This window comes from Mustelus asterias, chromosome 8 (genome assembly GCF_964213995.1).
Source record: "Mustelus asterias chromosome 8, sMusAst1.hap1.1, whole genome shotgun sequence".
NCBI classification, from domain to species: Eukaryota; Metazoa; Chordata; class Chondrichthyes; order Carcharhiniformes; family Triakidae; genus Mustelus; species Mustelus asterias.
The window spans coordinates 104,228,044-104,248,521 of NC_135808.1; the positions used below are offsets into that span (position 1 = coordinate 104,228,044).

At 38.7% G+C, this 20,478-nt stretch overlaps 1 protein-coding gene across 1 annotated transcript in view; it reads right to left on the reverse strand.

The window, feature by feature from the left end:
- Nucleotides 1-1,674: 1,674 nt before the first annotated feature.
- The window catches only part of tesk2 (testis associated actin remodelling kinase 2), a 110,695-nt gene continuing 91,891 nt past the window's right edge, over nucleotides 1,675-20,478 (reverse strand). Inside the window, exons 10-11 of the mRNA XM_078218643.1 lie at nucleotides 17,005-17,146; nucleotides 1,675-7,494 (exon numbers count right to left, since the gene is read on the reverse strand). Coding sequence (XP_078074769.1) covers nucleotides 6,458-7,494; nucleotides 17,005-17,146 — 1,179 coding nt within the window. The 3' untranslated portion in view covers nucleotides 1,675-6,457. The remainder of the gene's footprint in view (nucleotides 7,495-17,004; nucleotides 17,147-20,478) is intronic.

Below are 20,478 nucleotides of genomic sequence, written 5' to 3' on the forward strand. Positions count from 1 at the left end.
GCAGACAAATAATATATACACACATTGCACCTTGTTTCAACTAAACAAACTGGACGACAGCCATTCTCTGGTTCATTCTGTAAGGGCAATGCCTTGACCAGTCAACCTGCCTGGTTTTAACAAAGCTTGGCACTTAACTGTCAGTTAACTGGTGCACTCTCCATGGCAACACCTCTATCAGAGTCCACTTGCCAACCAATCAGCACTCTCTTTTCATGCAATATAAATGGTTGTTCCCTTTTTATTTGGTATTCTTGCAAATTGTCCTGAGTGCAAGACAAAAGGCTCCCATGTCTTTTTTCAGCAATACTCATGCAATTAATGATCAAATTCTTTCATCGAGACAGATTTGTTAAATGGACAAAAAGATGTCTAGCTTGGAGTGTCAGATGACATTTAGTAAATAAATGAATCACAGTGAAAATGTTTCAGTGGAAGACCACCCCGTGATGATCTGAAATCCAACCCAAACATTAATTTGCAATGGGGTTCATCTGAAATAAAAAAAATCTGTTCTAACCATACTAATAAATGTTTTAACAGCTGAGTCACTTCATTAGAAATGCTTAATTTTTTTAGACTTGAAATCAATATCTTAAATTTTATTGTCAAAATTACATCTTTCCCATTTTGCCAAATTATTTTACTGAATAATGCAATTCAAAAAATAATGCTTGGTGCATAATAATGTACATTTAGTGGAATATTTCATTCGGTACAGGAAATCCATTTGTGATCTCACTATTCCAATCATTTAAATAATGACCCAAACGTTAGTGCCAATATAAACAAATGAATCCTACTGTGTGAAAACAATCAAACTGCAGTTCACATTACATCCAATCAGCAACTGAATCACAAAGCAATTCCCATCTATACACACACATTGTAATAAATGATTCCTGAATCACCCTTATTGAAAAACCTTTAGGATTCAAACTTACATGCACCACAAATAGAATGTGTTCCAGTTCTTTACAAATAACATACAACCGTAGATGTCTTGCACGGTCCAATGTCACAGGGTTATTGAATGTACCCCTCACTGTATCTCTACATTCTTTCACCACATTATGCATTTTGTTTTAACATGTACTATTTCAGACAAACTAGTTGCACAGTGCATTTGATATTCAAACATACAAATATTTGTTTTGCATACTGAATTCCTGCATTGTTGTTAAAAGAGGAGGAATGAGTGCATGTGTGGAGTACTTGTCCCACCCATCTATGGAGCAACACTGAAAAAAATACGGCACTGTCGCAAAGAAACTAATGAGGAATTAGAGATTAACTAAATTAAAAATTAACCTGCAAATTGGTTCAAAAGCTGTGATATACATGGCTTAAGCATAATCATAGAGACAAAATTCCTGAATAAAGCACTGAAAAGTAATTTTTCAGGTTTAAAGCATAAATGCGACCCTTTCCTCTTAATGAACCCATATCAACTGAAACATTTCCAAATACCTAAAAATGGGCATGTTACCTTTGCGTGAAACTGTTTTTACACATTGCCTTTCAGGACCTCGTTCCTAGTGCTTTACAACCATGGAGTACTTCTGTGTAGTCACTGTTCTGACATAGGGAATCCAGTAACCAATTTGCACACAGCAATGACCCAATACAGCAATAAGATACATGAACAAGTCATGTGCTTTTTTTCTTTTTTTTAAAAAAAAAGTGATTAGTTCAGGAATAAATATTGGTCAGGACATCAGAAAGAATTCCCCTCGTCTTAGACTAGAATTACAGGATATTTTGCTTCCACCCAAGAGCTGATTAACATCTCAACTGAAAGATGGCATCTCCGACAGTGTAAAGCTCTCTCAGTATTGCATTGAAGTCTCAAACTGGATTACGTGCCGAAGTCATTGAAATGGGATTTGAATCTACAAGTGCAAATGTTACGACTGAAACAAGGCTGATACCACAATACAAATGAGAATTTTTTTTTGGAACGCTTCAGCTATCTCTACAGGTTTAGAGCAACTTTTATATTATACCTCAAAGGGATGGAGATTAAAGGCAAGTACATTCGAAATTTGGTATTAAACATTTTGCTCCAATTCCTCCATTAAGATTGGAAATAAACAAACAATTTTGCAATGAAAAACATGCCTGAAATTTATGCTGTTTATATCCATAATGCAAAAAATGAAAGGGAGTCCTGCCAAAACTCATGCCCCAACATTATTTTGGATAGGTTTCTTCACAGTGAAAAATTGCAGCTTCAGTGGTCTGACAAATTCTAGTAATTAAGTGCTAGGGCAAAGAGTTGCTCTGTGTCGTTACTGGAAAATAATAATCAAATATACAGCAATTCAAAATAATATACAATAGCCACATCCATTTTGTGCAATATTTTTTGTGCAAACCACAAGGTAAAGCCAAACCATCAGATTCTTTTCATTCTACTCAACTCGTTTTATATAACATTCAATATTAGAAATGTCAAGTCACATTAAGAAATGTGGCCGATTTACATAGATCGTTATTTGTTGGTGTTCACCCAAGTATTCCTAAAACCAAATGGCCTTCCATTCAGCTCCACACTAATGGCCATGCAATGCATCTTTATTTTTTGGCCAAAATCAAGGGAGTGCAAATGCATTTGCTTGTAACAACTGGAAAGGCTGGGGGATTTTGGATGCAACAGCTTTGCTTTTTGCATGCACATCAGCTATATCAAAAAGAAAACCACAAGGCATTTGTAAAATGAGGTTCCACTTGGTTTCTGACCCTTTTACTCTCAAATGCCTGGTTCCCATTTATGGAATGTAAAACAAAACTCGATTCATTATCTATTGCAAAAATCTTACTTTCTGAATTACTTAAATTAAATTGTGAAATTTTAATAGTTCACACCAGCTAAAAGCTAGAGGTTCCTTACATAATACAGTACACCCAAGTGCCTATCTAATTTCTTAAATGTGTATGCTGCATGACAAGCAAGCAAGCCTTTGATATATCAGGGTCCAATGTTCGAGATGAGGGAAAACAGTGCTGGTTAAGGAGAGCCAATAAGTGATTGTTTTGATATCTTGGACCAGAAGAGCAGTTTTTAAATGGTGCTAAACCTCTGTACAAATGCATGCATTTCTTGAATGAAATAGCATTTTACTATTGCATGCCACAAATCAGCACCTGGATTTATCTGTTATGTACTATCCAAAGTTGTGTACACAGTTTGGGCCACATTTCTGTATAAAACTTGCTTAAATAAGTTAAAACAATCCTTAGAAACACAGTATGTAAATATAAATGGGACCTTATGCATATCCCTTATACATTACGAAAAACCCAAAGCATCTACATGGCCCTACACTTCTGTTATATGCCTTTTCCTTCACGATTACCCAGCCAAGCTTAGAGCAAGTGTTTTCAATTAGAAATTTTTTTTGGTGTCAAATACAAACAGCTGAGGGTAATATCAAGCTCAGTTCCAATGCCCATACTCCAGGTCAAGGCTTGCAAATAAAGGCCTGTGAGTGAGAATCAAAATGTTCTTGGTGCTTATGGAACCATTTCTCACATGGAGCCAAAGCCCTCCCAAGAGTCTGACCAGAACGTGTCTCTAACTTTACAGATGCCATCAAAATGATAGCAATAAGCTGATTCAAGTATCTACAACAATACTGTGACACCTACAGCAACTGTGGTAGCAATACTGTGACTTTGCCATCTTCAGTGCTTCATTCCCAAAAATGCTTATTGCCTGTATTTTTAATCGTGCAACAACTTTTTTGTTGTATATGGTTAACTTGGATTCCATTGACCGATAACCTTATCCAAATCTATGTGCTGATAACTCCCCTTTAATAGTACACAAGATGCAATACATAGTATTTCTGTACATTTGAAATCACTAACCCACTGTAACCCAGTAACTTTTTAGTTGCACACTCTACTTGGGAAATAGATTCATAACTGCATAGTACCCCTGTAATTTACACAAAAAGTTATGGTTTTTGATCAGAATTAAATCATTTCCTGGGATTTCAACACTATTTACAAACATAACAAGTATGGGTTTGTACTTAAATTGAATAATGCTGCTTTAGTAACTCAAACCATGGCCAATATAAACACTGGGTGTTGAAAAATGATGCCAGGACAAATAGATCACCATCTTAAAGAAAACATACATTACATGGCACTGTGCTGAAAAACTGTAATATAGCTCTCTACCCCACCAAAAGCTGTAATTTGTGAAATATATCAGTTGGCAATCATGGTGAATCAGAAGTGCAACTTCTATCACCATCTTTACTAAACTGGGAGTGGGCAAAGCTACAAGGATCTGTTTTCACTCTGGTATTAGTTCACAATCATGCTTCCTAACTTCTTTAACCAGAGACTTCAGTTTACCTTGGCAAATAGATTTGTGCGCTATTTTCGCAAATCACTTAAAGGAAAAATAATCACTGATATTATTGATGTTTGAGTTTAAAAACTAAATTGTCCAAGATCAAGCAATTCGCACCTTCAAGACGTCCCATGAGCTGTTTGTAGCGTGAATTATATGAATTAAACTAAAATCTGTGGAAATATTTAATACAAAAAACTCAAAACAATGCAAATAGCACACATAACAAACCAAAGTAATGAGTCAAACACATTGACCAAGTCTCTTTTTTTAAAAAAAGCATAATCAGATCACTTCTGGATAGCTGTTTCACCATTAGAGTACTGTAATTTGGAGAGTCAGACTGAATGCTAATTAAACGATGATCAGTATTCACAAGATATGAAAATATAAATACACAATTAAATTAAATTTTTCAATTTAGGCAACAGAAAAAAAAGTGTTGATTAATGAATTTAAATTTGTGGGCCTGAACAGTAATACCTTTCCCACCAAATTTAGTTCACTATATGTCAAATCTGATTCAAGGTCAGAAATCATCTGCAACGCAGTATTAAACATGGTCATGGGAAAACCTGGAATATGTCTGAACAAGTCAATTGAAGGCAATCTGAAGTAAATCCCCCATTATCTCAGGTGCAAATTAAATGCACCAATTTAATATTATGCAGGTTTATTTTTAATCCAGATTAGAGTTAGGCCCATGGCCCTAATCTAAACATGGTGTATAAGGAACATTGTTTTGTAATTCACATTCATGATTAAAAGACAATTGACTGATATAAGTGAAAGAGGACAGTCTACAATCTGTGAAGTGCAGCAGTAAACACATGTTCCAAATACTTCAGCACAGGAATAGGAAGAAGGCTAACAGAGAAGGCAAAAAGAGCATTTGAAACACAGCCTTGCAGCCAGCTTGCTGCATAGAACGTTGTGGAAAAAGTTAACCAGCCTGCATAACACGTGGCATTTTGAGGGGAAGAGAGAGAAGGAAAAAATCTAATTCAAACAAAACTTCCACATTATAATAAACTGCTTTTCACAGGGTTCAAAAAAGATAAATACACCATGACTTTGTTGTTAATTGAACATTCTTTGCTTGGTTGACCTATCTTGAACTATAATTTATATGGCACCATGCTGTTATACATCTCACTCCAGTTACAGTAATCCAGGCTGAAATACAAAATATACAGTAGTAACATCTTTCAAGCTATAGGAAAGAAAGTGATGAAGTGCTTCTCTTGTGTAAGAAACCCTGGCAATATGCCTGTTCAATTAATAAAAGTTAAATTTAGAAAAAAATATATCTTTGTGGACCAAGGGAAGACCAAATTGACACCAACAGTTCATTGTATACCGATACCCTAGGACATGCAGGCTCTTCTTATAATGACACCATGTTCATAACAGTGATCTCAATTCAAGCATACTTGGGTGCAAACATGAAGTAAATATAACCGCATGCACTCTCTAATCTTCATGCAGTATGGACATAATCCCGAGTTAATAAAGCAAAATTTCTCACATATGGAAAGTGTGAAATTGAATTGGTATTTTATAATTAGCTTGCCCAATTGATTTTCACTAAAATATGATAGCTACAGGTCAAAAGATGATGCAGCAAACTGCATCAGAATTGAGGATATTTTTTAAAAAATATATCTTAAACTGCATTCAAATTGAGAATTGAAAGGCCATCTAACAGATTTGTTAAAACCACTAATGATCCTACAAATTCTGAAATTTGACAATGGATATACTACTTGTATGCTGATACTGACATTAAAAAGGGGAGGATAGACTTAGCTGCTTTATAAAACTACTGTCATAAAGGTTCCACTTAACTCGTAGGGGATCCAAAAGGTTTGCCCAAATGAGACCATTTATAATACTGGTTTACCACTGCATATTAAGCCAAATAATTTATCAGAACAGACTGATGTCCACGGTACCAGCACCCACCTGTTGAAACAGCTTTGGAATTTCAGTCTTTCTCGTATACCTTTTCCGACAAAATAAAAACTTGATTTTTATTAGGCAGAAATATCCATTATATGAAGTACAATGTTAATATGTCCATGCCTTTCAAATGTCACATTTTGACTGAAGCTGACATGAGTTTGAAGTCATGCAGGGAGTCAGTAATACAGATGAATGCCCTTCCACATCAGATTCTTCAGCTGAAAAAGTAGAACAACTACTTGGATCCACTTCACCATCTTGCTCTAGTGCAATATTTACACTGAAAGGTGACTTGGGTTCCGGTATCGCTAATTTAGACATGTCCCTCTGCATCTCCTGTTCCTCCATTTCTTCATCAGAAACTGAGCTATCCCAATGGCTGGATGATGTACTATCTAAATTTGTTCCATTACCTCCAGTCATACTATTACAATTCAGACTTTCTTGGCCAAGTTCAGTCATGTTTTCATTAGTTTTCAACTTTAATAGTGTCTTTAACTTTGTATATGCTTCATTTTCATCGTGTGAGGATTCACTTCCTGTACAGTCCATAGCAAACTGTTCTAATGATTCAGATTCCTGTGTCTGAGGTTTGAACTTAAATGGTGGAATCTCCAACTCAGAGTATCTGGAACTGCATGACACTTTCTGCCGCACATCAGCTCCTAGCTGCAGGGGGTCACATTTCCCAATCGTTAATGAAAAGGGTCCAAAACTGTGACATTCTTTTGTTGGAAGATCAGGCGAAACTGGAAGGGATCGATATTGTCGTTCAGAGGGCAAAGATTCCTGAAAATCCCCACTGCTGTACTGTTTCACCTGGGATAAAGAAGTAACTGGGTAGTTTATAGCATCAGGTGAAGGTAGGTCAAATGCAAGTGATATTACTGATTTACTTGGTGTGTCCACAAACTTTATCTTTCCGCCTTTTAGGTCCTGTCTTGCATTGAAAGGGTTAATCTTGCGTGCTGTACCCTTACTAGGAGTGTAGTATGGATCTTGGACATTAATCTTCCGACTGCTTTTTCGGGTAAAGAAGTCGGACTGACTACGAGAAAGCCATATGTTGCGACGAGGTCGAGGTGATTTGGGTGGAATCTTGTCACCTGGCAGTCTAAGGGGGCTGCACCTTTTTATTGCCACTCCTTTCTCTCCGACACCTACAAATGATCACAAAATAAAAAGTGTTGGAACCAAGTGTACTACAAGAGTACTATGACTACAGCTTTATTAAATATTTCAATTTATCCATATTATACTTGCTAGTAATAAAGTCTTGCATGAACAACCAGGTGGCAGTAAAACCACAGTGTTATCAAGAAATCCTTTTATCGGTTTACTTTTAAAGTATTCCAGTTTAAACATGAGCACTTTCTAGATAAATACTAAACACGTGCAAAGTAAAAACAGCAAGAGTATTTTCAACTGCAAAAAAACTGGGGAAGAAACCCCAAAAATAGCTCCGAAATAGCATTTACTGCTCTACCGATTTTTAAAAATTAAAACATAAGAGTTTTTCTTTAAAACATCTGCAAAATGTCCCTCCCAATCAAAATTCAAACTTGGACATTTTCAGGCACACATTGGAGCGGCACGGTGGCATTACTGCCTCACAGTGCCAGAGACATGGGCTCGATTCCCGGCTTGGGTCAGTGTGTGTGTGGGATTTGCACGTTCTCCCCCTGTCTGCGTGGGTTTCCTCCGGGTGCTCTGGTTTCCTCCCAGTCTGAAAGACGTGCTGGTTTGGTGCATTGACCCGAACAGGCACTGGAGTGTGGCGACTAGGGGAATTTCACAGTAACTTCATTGTTAATGTAAGCCTTACTTGTGACTAATAAATAAACTTTAACATGACATTAACACCCCATAAAGGCAAAAAAGGGTAAGGGGCAGGAGGGGCTGTGTGGTTAAACATTAACATTTGGGAATACATCATGTGCCTACATAATTTTTCTTTCAAGAGCCACGGGCATGTCATGTTTGTGTCCTATTTTGGAGAGGTGCGACATTTCATCAATCATATTTAAAATCAGCCTTCCATAGTTTAATTGGGTGCATTGTTTAAACAGCTGCCAAATTGGGTTTCTCAGGAATTAGTTGCTTGAACACAAGGAATGCTTGTGGTTATGGGGACTGAGCAGAAAAATGGAGCGAGACTGGCTGGACAGAAACTCTAGGAGACTTGATTGGCTAATTTTAGAATAACCTATGATTCAACAATTTGTTTCCAAACTACAAATGCTCCTCGACAGAGACAGACGATCTAAACAGCTTAGCAATATTAAAACCATAACTATCCCACCAAAAGACAAAAGAAAAGAAAATGGCAGTCAGCCCCAACTGTTTACATTTTTTACCAGTGGCACTGGAAGAGTCTTGGAAAACCACCAAGTTAGTTCTTACCTCCTCCAGCAGTCGTGCCACCTCATTTACATTACAATGCTGCATCTTGCAGCAATAATGCAATGTAATGGGGTACCTGTATTTTTTAAATAAAAATATACAACTCTTTTAGTGAATATGAGGACAAAGCCATCTGAACTATCTGAACCTTAAGCATACGGCTTTAATTTTATTTTCTATTTGCTAAACTGGAATACTCTTCTTCCAATTGTATCGGCCCTTGCCTGAAGATGTGACACTCGCTGAAATACATTTCAACAGATGCTGGCAGGTGTTCCATTGCTTGTTCAAGTAGCCATTTTACTTGCATTAAACCAATATTTCCCAGCTACAGGATCATAATAAGCATCAAAGTCAAGCCCAATCAAATGCACAAACTTTTCAGCAGACCTAATTGGTTTGTCGAAAGTTAGAATCTTTGTATTTTCCTTTCCTAGCCCAGAAGGCATTAAAACTTGTGGATGGGAGCATAGCTCATCAATTGAGTGCTCTAGGTAAAACCTTGCATCCAGAGCCTTGCACTTAATGGTAACAAAGTACACCAAAATGTGGTTTAGTCCTGTTACGGTGAGGAAAAGACTGAAGAATATCTTCACACTAAATAATCACATAGGAAAGCATCAAATGGAACACATCTTTCCCTGGTCTTTGCTCAACTAGCTACATTCTTGCAGAAAAACTAAATCCAAATTACAAAAGCTTTTCACAGCTGCTCAAGGAAATGTAACTCACTTTTCATTTGCATGTATACAATCTCACTGATGTATTCTTATATTTGAACACAAGATGGATCAGTCCTCTTCATCGTCCCTTACATTCAGGTCAACCTGATAACTGATTCCATATCCCCCATTGTAAACCTTTATCCAAGGTTCAGTTTACACACATAGACACACACAGACCAGTTGAATCAGTGGACCTCCAAGTTGAACATCACTTAGAAAAGGCACCAAGGATAATAAGGGAACAGAATATACTCTGGGTGGTGGACCAAGAGTGACTCATTAACGACACCACTGACTGAGTCGGCCGAGGCCTGACAGACATACTGCCAGTTCAGTTGGAATCAGGTTCCTGAGAAGAAAGCAGCCCTCAAAGAAACTGCCAGCAGAAAGGCAGGACAATGCAGTAAGGGGCAAAAAGCAAGTATCAGAAGTTAAAGAATAGATAGTTCTGGAAATCAGGGAATGAAAGAGAAGCCCCAGGAAGACAGAAGTCAAAGGGACAAAGAATTGGAATCTGAACAAGGTATTGTTCATTGAAGTTAATGAAAGAAGCAGAGAAAGAGGCTCTCAGTTAAGGAGAGTGCTGCAAGGTGTAAACCTGGAGAAATTGGCTAGTGAGAAGCCAGACCTCTGAAATAATCCTGAGGATGGTGACAACTTAATACAGCCTGTGAAGCAGTACGTTGGCATGGATGGATATCGTAAGAGATTGTGAGGAAGCTTGAATGTGTAGGACAATCTAACACAGAAAAATACTTAAAGAGAGTTAAATCCTGGAAGTGATTCCTTGGTGAAGGCATCCGAGAGAAAGCATTGTTGAGGTGAAGATTGAAGTTTGGAAACACGCGTGGAAATTACAGCTCCAGTGAAACCAGTGTGATAAACATTTGGGGGCATTTTGAGAAATTAACATAAGTTATGTTGGGTGGCATCAGTCACTTAGTTTCAGACTGTAGGGTGTTTGACACATTTCTGCTATTGATTTACATGGACTGTGTACTTACTGAGAACATTAGAGTCTAAGGTATTTGGTAACTTGTGTAATCCTTACAGATCTGTGTGCATCTTGTTGAATAAATGTTTTATTCTTTGGTTAAATGTTAATTGGCAGTCCTGAGATTCTGTTCATCCACATCTCTAAACAAATAAGTGGAAGTTACAGTTCATTGAGCCAGGATTCCATTCTGGGACCCGACTGTCCTGGAGGTCTGTGACCAGTGGTGTTCCGCAGGGCTCTGTACTGGGACCTCTGCTATTTGTGATATATATAAATGATTTGGAAGAAAGTGTAACTGGTGTAATCAGCAAGTTTGCAGATGACACGAAGATGGTTGGAATTGCGGATAGCGAAGAGCATTGTCGGGCAATACAGCAGGATATAGATAGGCTGGAAAATTGGGCGGAGAGGTGGCAGATGGAATTTAATCCGGATAAATGCGAAGTGATGCATTTTGGAAGAAATAATGTAGGGAGGAGTTATACAATAAATGGCAGAGTCATCAGGAGTATAGAAACACAGAGGGACCTAGGTGTGCAAGTCCACAAATCCTTGAAGGTGGCAACACAGGTGGAGAAGGTGGTGAAGAAGGCATATGGTATGCTTGCCTTTATAGGACGGGGTATAGAGTATAAAAGCTGGAGTCTGATGATGCAGCTGTATAGAACGCTGGTTAGGCCACATTTGGAGTACTGCGTCCAGTTCTGGTCGCCGCACTACCAGAAGGACGTGGAGGCATTGGAGAGAGTGCAGAGAAGGTTTACCAGGATGTTGCCTGGTATGGAGGGTCTTAGCTATGAGGAGAGATTGGGTAGACTGGGGTTGTTCTCCTTGGAAAGACGGAGAATGAGGGGAGATCTAATAGAGGTATACAAGATTATGAAGGGTATAGATAGGGTGAACAGTGGGAAGCTTTTTCCCAGGTCGGAGGTGACGATCACGAGGGTCATGGGCTCAAGCTGAGAGGGGCGAAGTATAACTCAGACATCAGAGGGACGTTTTTTTACACAGAGGGTGGTGGGGGCCTGGAATGCGCTGCCAAGTAGGGTGGTGGAGGCAGGCACGCTGACATCGTTTAAGACTTACCTGGATAGTCACATGAGCAGCCTGGGAATGGAGGGATACAAACGATTGGTCTAGTTGGACCAAGCAGCGGCACGGGCTTGGAGGGCCGAAGGGCCTGTTTCCTGTGCTGTACTGTTCTTTGTTCTTTGTTCAACAATGAAAGCAGAGCTAGCTAAAATGAACTAGCAAATGAGGTCGAGAATGCAGATCAAGAGAGATACAGTGGCAGACATTTAAAGGGATATTTCAGAACACACAGAATAGATACATTCCAGCAAGAAAGAAAAATTCCAAGGGGAGGATGCATCATCCATGGCTAATTAAAAAGTTAAAGATAGTATCAAACACAAAAAAGCATATAATTTTACAATGATGAGTGACAAGTCAAAAGATTGGACAGAATATAAAGAACAGCAAAGAATGACAAAAACCTTACTAAGGAGAAATTAGATGACAGAAAGCTAGCTAGAAATATAAAGACAGAGTAAGAGTTCCTTTTCATTCTTAAATAAGAGGTAACAAAGTGAGAATTTGGTCCAATAAAACGTGAGTCTGGGGAATTAATAAATTAAAAATAAAGATGACAGATGAATTGAACAGGTATTTGCATGAGTCTTCACCATCAAGGAAACAAGTAACATCACAGAAATAGCTGTAAATCAGGAATTGGAATGGAGGTTAAAGGTTAAAAGAGCACGGTGTAGGGAGTAGCATATTAGCATGAATAGAAGATTGGCTAACCCACAGGAAACAGAGGACAGTCATAAATTAGTGTTTTTCCTGTTTGGTGGGATATAATGAGTGGTGTGCTACAAGGAGCAATGTTGGGATATCAACTTTTTGCAATTTACACAAATGACTTGGATGAAGGGACAGAAAGTGTGGTTGCTAAATTCACTGATAATACAAATAAAGATAGGAAAGTAAGTTGTGAAGAGGACATAGAGGGTACAAGGGGTATAGATAAGTTGAGTGGACAAAGATCTGGCAAATGGAGTATAATGTGGGCAAAAGTGATATTGTTCATTTCAGCAGGAAGACGGAAAAAAGCACATTATCTAAATGGTGAAAGATTGCAGAACTTGCCAACTGATTTTGAAGAGGCGGTTAAGTCGAAAGAGGGATATTGCTTAAGAGAGATAGATTAGCAGTTAAGAACTGTATCTTGACATGTTTATGTATTTTAATTGCTAAAGTTAAAGCGTATTGTTAACTATAGTTAAAGCGTATTGTTAAAATAAAGTTTGTTTTGATAAAAGGTTCCTAGTGGGTCAATAGAACAACACCTGAAATGAAACACCTTTTCCTCACACTAATGCCAAGATTAAAAAATAGTTGGGGTCTAGTCTAACGTCACAATATATCTTGGGGTTTCTGATCTGGTCCCTAATAAACAATACTCAAGAAATTCAACAGAATTCAGGACAAAACAGCCTGCTTGATGAGCGCCTCATCCACCATCGACACATGCACTCCTCCCATCACCAGCACACCACGCAGCAGTGTGTACCATCGACAAGATGCAGTACAGCAATTCGCGAAGGTTCCTTCAACAGCAACCTCCAGCAATCCCACAGGACAAGAGCAATAAATGCATGGGAACAACACTATCTATAATTTTCTTCCCAAGTAACCCACCATCTTGATGTGCAACTACACATAGCCACTCTTTCACCATCACTGCATCAAAATCCTGGAACTAGCACCTTAACAGCACAGTGAGTGCACATACAAAAAGACAGCTAACCAGCTTCTCAAGGGCAATTAGGGCAGACAATAAATGCTGGCCTTACAAGGCCTTAATTTGTATCCCACAAATGAAAAAAAAAATACATGTTCCTTCTTTCAGGAAATCAGAATTAAAGGTATAAATAAAGTAATCACAACAAACTTAGATGGGCATTCCAGCAGCTTCAACCCGCAATCCAATTTCTCTCCTTTCCTTCTTGCACTCTCTCCTTTCCTTCTCTATATATGGTATGTTTGGTCTGTATAGCACGCAAAAAACAATACTGTAGACTATTGTATGCTAATACATGTGACAATAATAAATTACAGTAGGAAGTCTCACAACACCAGGTTAAAGTCCAACAGGTTTATTTGGTATCACGAGATTTCGGAATGTTGCTCCTTCATCAGGTGAGAATGGAGAGTTGGGTTCAGAAACAGGCATATATAGGCACAGACTCAATTGCAAGATAATGGTTGGAATACGAGTCTTTACAGGTACAGACAATGCGAGTGCAGAGAGGGATAATGACAGGTTAAAGAGGTGTCAATTGTCTCAAGCCAGGAGAGTTACTAAGATTTTGCAAGTCCAGGCCAAATGGTGGGGGTTACACATGGTGTAACATGAACCCAAGATCCCGGTTGTGGCCGTCCTCGTGTGTGCGGAACTTGGCAATTAGTTTCTGCTCAGCGATTCTGCACTGTCGTGCATCTCGAAGGCTGCCTTGGAGAACACTTATCCGAAGATTGGAGGCTGAATGCCCTTGACTGCTGAAGTGTTCCCCAACAGGAAGGGAACACTCCTGCCTGGTGATTGTCAAGCGGTGTCTGTTCATCCGTTGTCGTAGCGTCTGCACGGTCTCGCCAATGTACCATGCCTCAGGGCATCCTTTCCTGTAGCGCATCAGGTGGACAACGTTGGCCGAGTCACACAAGTATGTACCGTATGCCTGGTGGATGGTGTTCTCATGTGATAATGGCATCCGTGTCGATGATCTGGCACGTCTTGCAGAGGTTGCTGTGGCAGGATTGTGTGGTGTCGTGGTCACTGTTCTCCTGAAGACTGGGTAGTTTGCTGCGGACAATGGTCTGTTTGAGGTTGTGCAGTTGTTTGAAGGCAAGAAGTGGGGGTGTGGGGATGGCCTTGGCGAGATGTTTGTCTTCATCAATGACATGTTGAAGGCTCCAAAGAAAATGTCGTAGCTTCTCCGCTCTGGGGAAATACTGGACGACGAAGGGTACTCTGTCCACTGTGTCCCATGTTTGTCTTCTGAGGAGGTTGGTGCGGTTTTTCATTGTGGCACGTCGGAACTGTAAATCAAGGAGTCGAGCGCCATATCCTGTTCTTACAAGGGCGTCATTCAGCGTCTGTTGTATTCCTCCTCATCTAAGCAGATCCTATGTATACGGAGGGCTTGTCCGTAGGGGATGGCTTCTTTAATGTGTTTAAGGTGGAAGCTGGAGAAGTGGAGCATCGTGAGGTTATCCGTGGGCTTGCGGTACAGTGAAGTGCTGAGGTGACCGTCCTTGATGTAGATGCGTGTATCCAAGAATGCAAATGATTCTGGAGAGTAGTCCATGGTGAGTCTGATGGTGGGATGGAACTTGTTGATGTCATCATGTAGTTGTTTCAGTGATTCTTCGCCATGAGTCCAAAAAAAGAAAATGTCATCGATGTATCTAGTGTATAGCGTCGGTTGTAGGTCCTGTCCAGTGAAGAGATCGTGTCCAAACTTGTGCATGAAGATGTTGGCATATTGAGGTGCGAATTTAGTCCCCATGGCTATTCCGTGTGTCTGGACGAAGAACTGATTGTTGAAAATGAAGACATTGTGGTCCAGGGTGAAGCGGATGAATTGTAGAATTGCATCTGGAGATTGGCAGTTGTCGGTGTCGAGTACTGAGGCAACTGCAGCAATGCCGTCGTTGTGGGGGATGCTGGTGTAGAGTCATGTCACACTACGTGTAACCCCCCACCATTTGGCCTGGGCTTGCAAAATCTTACAAACTGTCTGGGCTTGAGACAATTCACACTTCTTTCATTACTCCTCTCTCCACTCGCATTGTCTGTAAAGACTCACATTCCAACCATTACCTTGCAATTGAGTCTGTGTCTATATCTGCCCTGTTTGTGAATCCAACTCTCCACTCACCTGATGAAGGAACAGCACTCCAAAAGCTGGTGATACCAAATAAACCTGTTGGACTTCAATCTTGTGTTGTGAGACTTCTTACTGTGCTCACCCCAGTCCAACACTGGCATCTCCACATCAATAATAAATCAAATTTCAATGCTTATTGTTCATTTGTATCAAATTTATTTCTAGGTACATTTAGTTCTCCCTCTGCCATACCCCCTTATTCCTCACCCAAGATAACCTGCACTAAATATATTTGAATCTTGAAATTGTTCACTACAACAGGACTGGCCAGAGTTTTATTTTTAAAAAATACGCGACAGTCTCTTCCCTTTACAGCAGGGAGAACATATGCAGACTTTTCAGTCATAAAACTGCATTTCTCTGTCACTGAGAATATGCTGAAGTATCAATTAATGCCACCCCCCACCACACCCCTCATCTTAAGATCATACCTGGGCTGAAAGGGCAATTGAATGATCATCGTTTCAATGATAGTTTATTACATGAGCACATTCAGCAAAGTAAGTGTGGCATGCTGCATAGTTCATAGAGACCAGTTACAACATCAATGCAAGCAGGACAGTTTCAGGGACTTGTGTACAGTTATTTTTTGTTTCCCCACTTCGTGTCCAAAACAGCTATCAAAATACAAGACAATACAGTCCACATGGAATTGCATATCTTTCGGAATCCATGCAGGAGCATACTGCAAATTCAGAAGCGTTAGCAAATATTCATCAGAGTAAAGTTTCCACTTTGGATGTAATCAGGAACCTGGGTGTAAATTGTGCTTGAAATTGCAATGTGTTTTCCAAAGTGGTTTTAAGTTTCCACTCAAATTCATTTGCACAATCAAATATTAAATCTTCCACAACCCAGTGCAGTGTCTTAGAATAGAATAATTATTTTTTCAATCTTTAATGTACTTAATAGTAACCTAGTGCAGTTTTATTAATGAAGTTGAAAATCTCTATTTTATCACAAAAAAAAACATCTTTAATTAGAATGTCTAGTCCTCCTCCACTTGCAAGTAACTTGGTTTTGGATTACTGAAAATTACTTTGCTATATTGAACAATTTACTAGTTTAATAGGTGTAAAGCTGTCAGCTTCTGGGCAAATAAAAGTATTTAACTTGTAAAAACATTAAAAACAGGCAAAGTAGCACCAAAAAAATGCTCAAGTTGAAAAGCCTCCTTGAACGCACCAGACCCCCCCCCCCCCGCCCCAAAAGAGCGCAGAAACTTCCCTCTTCATCTAAATCTTGGGGCAAGCCAACTTCTGGCAGAAATGCTCCTTAAACCTAAAGATCACAGAGCTCTTAACACGATTTCAATTCAAAATTCCTCAATTACAGTGCTAGTGCAACCAATTTCACCCGTGTTGTGCTGATGATAATAATAATGCAAACTATTGCATTTATGGTTACACTGGATTCTTTCAACAGTATGATCCAATATCATTGCTCTGCGTAGTTCAAAATACAACAAGATTTCAACCCAGTAAAAATTCAGTTCCCACTAGTAGCACATTTTCATAGCACTCGATAGCCTCTGGTTTCTATTTAAATAACAATTTGACAATCTGGACAATAAAAAAAGGGAATGCTTACTTTTCTGAAGATTAATTGGCTTGGTCTCTCTACCTTCTTCATTGTTAGTAGTTCTCTCTTGGCCGTCATCTAGTAGGTGTGGCATAATCTCTTCTATAATTTTTACTATTTCTGGAAAGGATGGACGGAGCTTTGGATCCATCTGAAGGAGGAAAAAAGTTTAACACTTCACGTTGAACCACTATAATGCACTCCAGTTAATGACTTGCATTTGAAATCCACTAACTCATAATGACAAAATCTAAAATGGGAACAACTTTAATATTTCACATTGTTCATTTTAAAATTCACTGAAGCCCCAACAGTTATCTATCAGTATAAAGTAGATTCCATAACAGGCAACAGTATATCAAGGACATATATTTGCAGCCACTAAGCAATGATAAATTGTACAAAGCAATGATAGATTCATCTGGATGATAAATTTTAAGGAGAGCTTGAGGACTAATTCCACCAGAAAAAAACTCAACAGAAGATTTTTTAAATGATGAAGGGTTCCAATAGGATGAGGTGAATACCCATTTTCTCTGGGCTGGGAAGTCAGTGTAAGGTCTAAATTCTCTAAAGAAACCAAGCAAAGAAGCTAGAAGTTTCTTTACTCATAGAGTTCTAATGTATAAAGAGGAAAAGATTAAGTGACCTATAATGAAACACTTTAATTCTTTAATCATGGTGTTATTTCATGAAACATTAGGCTCCACATGAATTAACAGACAAATTATACATCAAATAAAAGGTAAATTTCATTTCAAATAGTCACTACAAGAAGATACACCTTACACAACAATCACCTCCATCTCTCCTCTCAGACATGTAGCGCCATAAGCAGTTCAGAAGTTTCCTAACTGGGTCTCTAGTACATAGTTTCTTTCACTTTCCCACTCAATTGATTCAGTCCTCAAGTTCACTGATAGTCAATTTACGAGTGAGGTCCCTGGAGACAGTCATCACCAAAATGGTACACTCCGGCAAAACCTCCTTAGCTAGGTTCACGATAGTCTTGATCCCCCAGAGATTTCTTTATCGGATCCCTTTCTCAAACTGTCATAATTTCTCACAAACCTTAGCACTACTGCAGATATCTTCATGGCTTCTCATAATCCAATGCGCTTTCAACTCTTGTGACTTTACTGAACAGTAATCTGTTCTGGTTCCCAGTTTCCTCTGTTCTGATAACTCCAGACTTCTTGGAATCTTCTTTTCATTTCTCTAGTTTCCTTATGGACTTTAGATTTTCAGCATCTCTTTTCTTAACCTTTACTCCATAGTATGGTGTTTCTTCTAGCAAGGCTGAGAGAGATGTTCCCTCTTTAGTCTTCTAAAACCAAGGTGTCTTCTATCTCACTACCCATCTCCAACTACAATCAAATTAGCTATATTAAAAATTAAAAACTTCTCTACATTCTTAAAAATACCTTACAAGGCCCCAGTTGCTAAGCAACCACTGCTGGTTTATTTACTCTTCACGCTATAGTCCTCTCTAAATACAACAGAATCACAGTTGGAATTGAAACCAACCCCCACATGTATACTTTGTCCAGCACGATACCTTGTCCAACATGAATCTAACTATGGGTTTCCAGACACACGAAACATTAAATTAAGCCCACTTAAAACAATACCTTACTGATACAAATATAAGTCCCTTAAAGCTACATTTCCTAATAGGTATTGTTTCCAGGTCAAGGGTTGCCAGGTTACATGGACCAGTATTTATTCAAGAAATTTACAATTGATGCAAACTTTTAAAAGTTATTTTCAAAAAATTTAATAATTACAGATGACATTTTAAAGAAGTTGCATATTTTCCTATTGCTTCTGGCTCAAAGGTCATGGCAATCTTCTAAATTCCAGCAAATACAACCCTACTTTGTGAAATCGATCCTTGTAATTTATAACTTGGAGTCCAGTATCATCCTGGTAGAACTACTCAGCACTCCCTTGAAAGTCAACATATTCTTCCTAAGGAGTGGTAACCAAATCTGCTCACAGTAATCCAGGCATGATCAAACCAGGGGTTTGCATAGCTGAAGAGCCCATATTATTATTATCCAATATGAAAGAAAAATAGTGCAGATGTTGGAGGTTGGAGATAAAAATAAAGTGCCTGAAAAACTCAGCAGGTCTGGCAGTATTTGTGTCCATTACAATAGTCCCAAAAAGGAATCATATCAGACTCAAACAACTCTGTTTCGCCCGACAAAGATGTTGCCAGACCTGCTGAGTTTTTTCAGCACTTTGTTTTTACCCCTTGTATTATACTCCTCTATCAACATTCCAACATTCAACATTCCATTAATACTTTTGATTATTTTCTGTATGCCAAGATACTTGTACAGGATGAGGAATGGTAGTTTACATTTAAAGAGTAGGAGGAGGTACTTTATGGACCCAGAGAAACCCATTCTGTTCAATGGGTATGATGTATCCATTACTTGTGTCAAATTTTATGTGATGGCACTGCTGTGAAATACTTGGGGCATTTCATGATGTTAAAGGTAATATATAAATCCAGGTTATCATTGTTGTGATGATGGGCTATAATTTACTTTGAAATGATAGCGGTTATAAAAAAAAGGGGATGGTAGGGTATGATGATTAGAAATAACAATGAATATTAGAAAGGACATGAATAACAAAAAGATGGAACAAAATATCACTTAATAGTGGAAAGGAGGTGTATATGCCAGTAAATATATGAAATAAGTAACTATGCCCAAGCAAACTGGCAGGGAAAATAAAAGGGGAGTAAGGAATGGAACATTTATTATGTGTACAAAACACCTTTCTGATTCATAATTCAAGAAGACTAATAGAAAAGCGGATTGCTCGATCCAGCAGTGAGAAATGAACCTGAGCACACAAGGGAAGTTAATGCAACAGAACATGGAGGAATTCGTGATTAAAATATAAAGATTGTTGAAATTAATGGTCCAGAATTTTATCTGCAACTTGCACTACAATTACACAAACTTCCTATTCCAAACTTGCTCCAAAGTCTCGATGAAAGGTAAGCTGAGTATGCTTATGCAAGTACAACGGAAGAACAGGGAACTCATTGCTGATGGCTTAAACAAAAACAGAAAATCTCAGCAGGTCTGACAGCATCGGTGGAGAGAGAATAGAACCAATGTATCAAGAGCTCTGACAGAGGGTCATCCGAACTCGAAACGTTGGCTCTCCACCAATGCTATCAGACTTGCTGAGATTTTCCAGCACTTTCTGTTTTTCTTTCAGATTCCAGCAACTGCAGTATTTTGCTTTCATCTTGCTGATGGCTTACCCCAGCTGCATCAATGAGCTAATTAACCAAATGACCGGAGTCCTGGAATTCTGAATGTCAAATCCTTTAACTTAATGACTTGCAGATCATTATTTTGAGTTATGGACACACCCAGCTGCAGTATTCAGGAACCTACTAATACGCTGATCATCAGAAACAGATGTCCAGAGAATCATCAACGTATACACAAG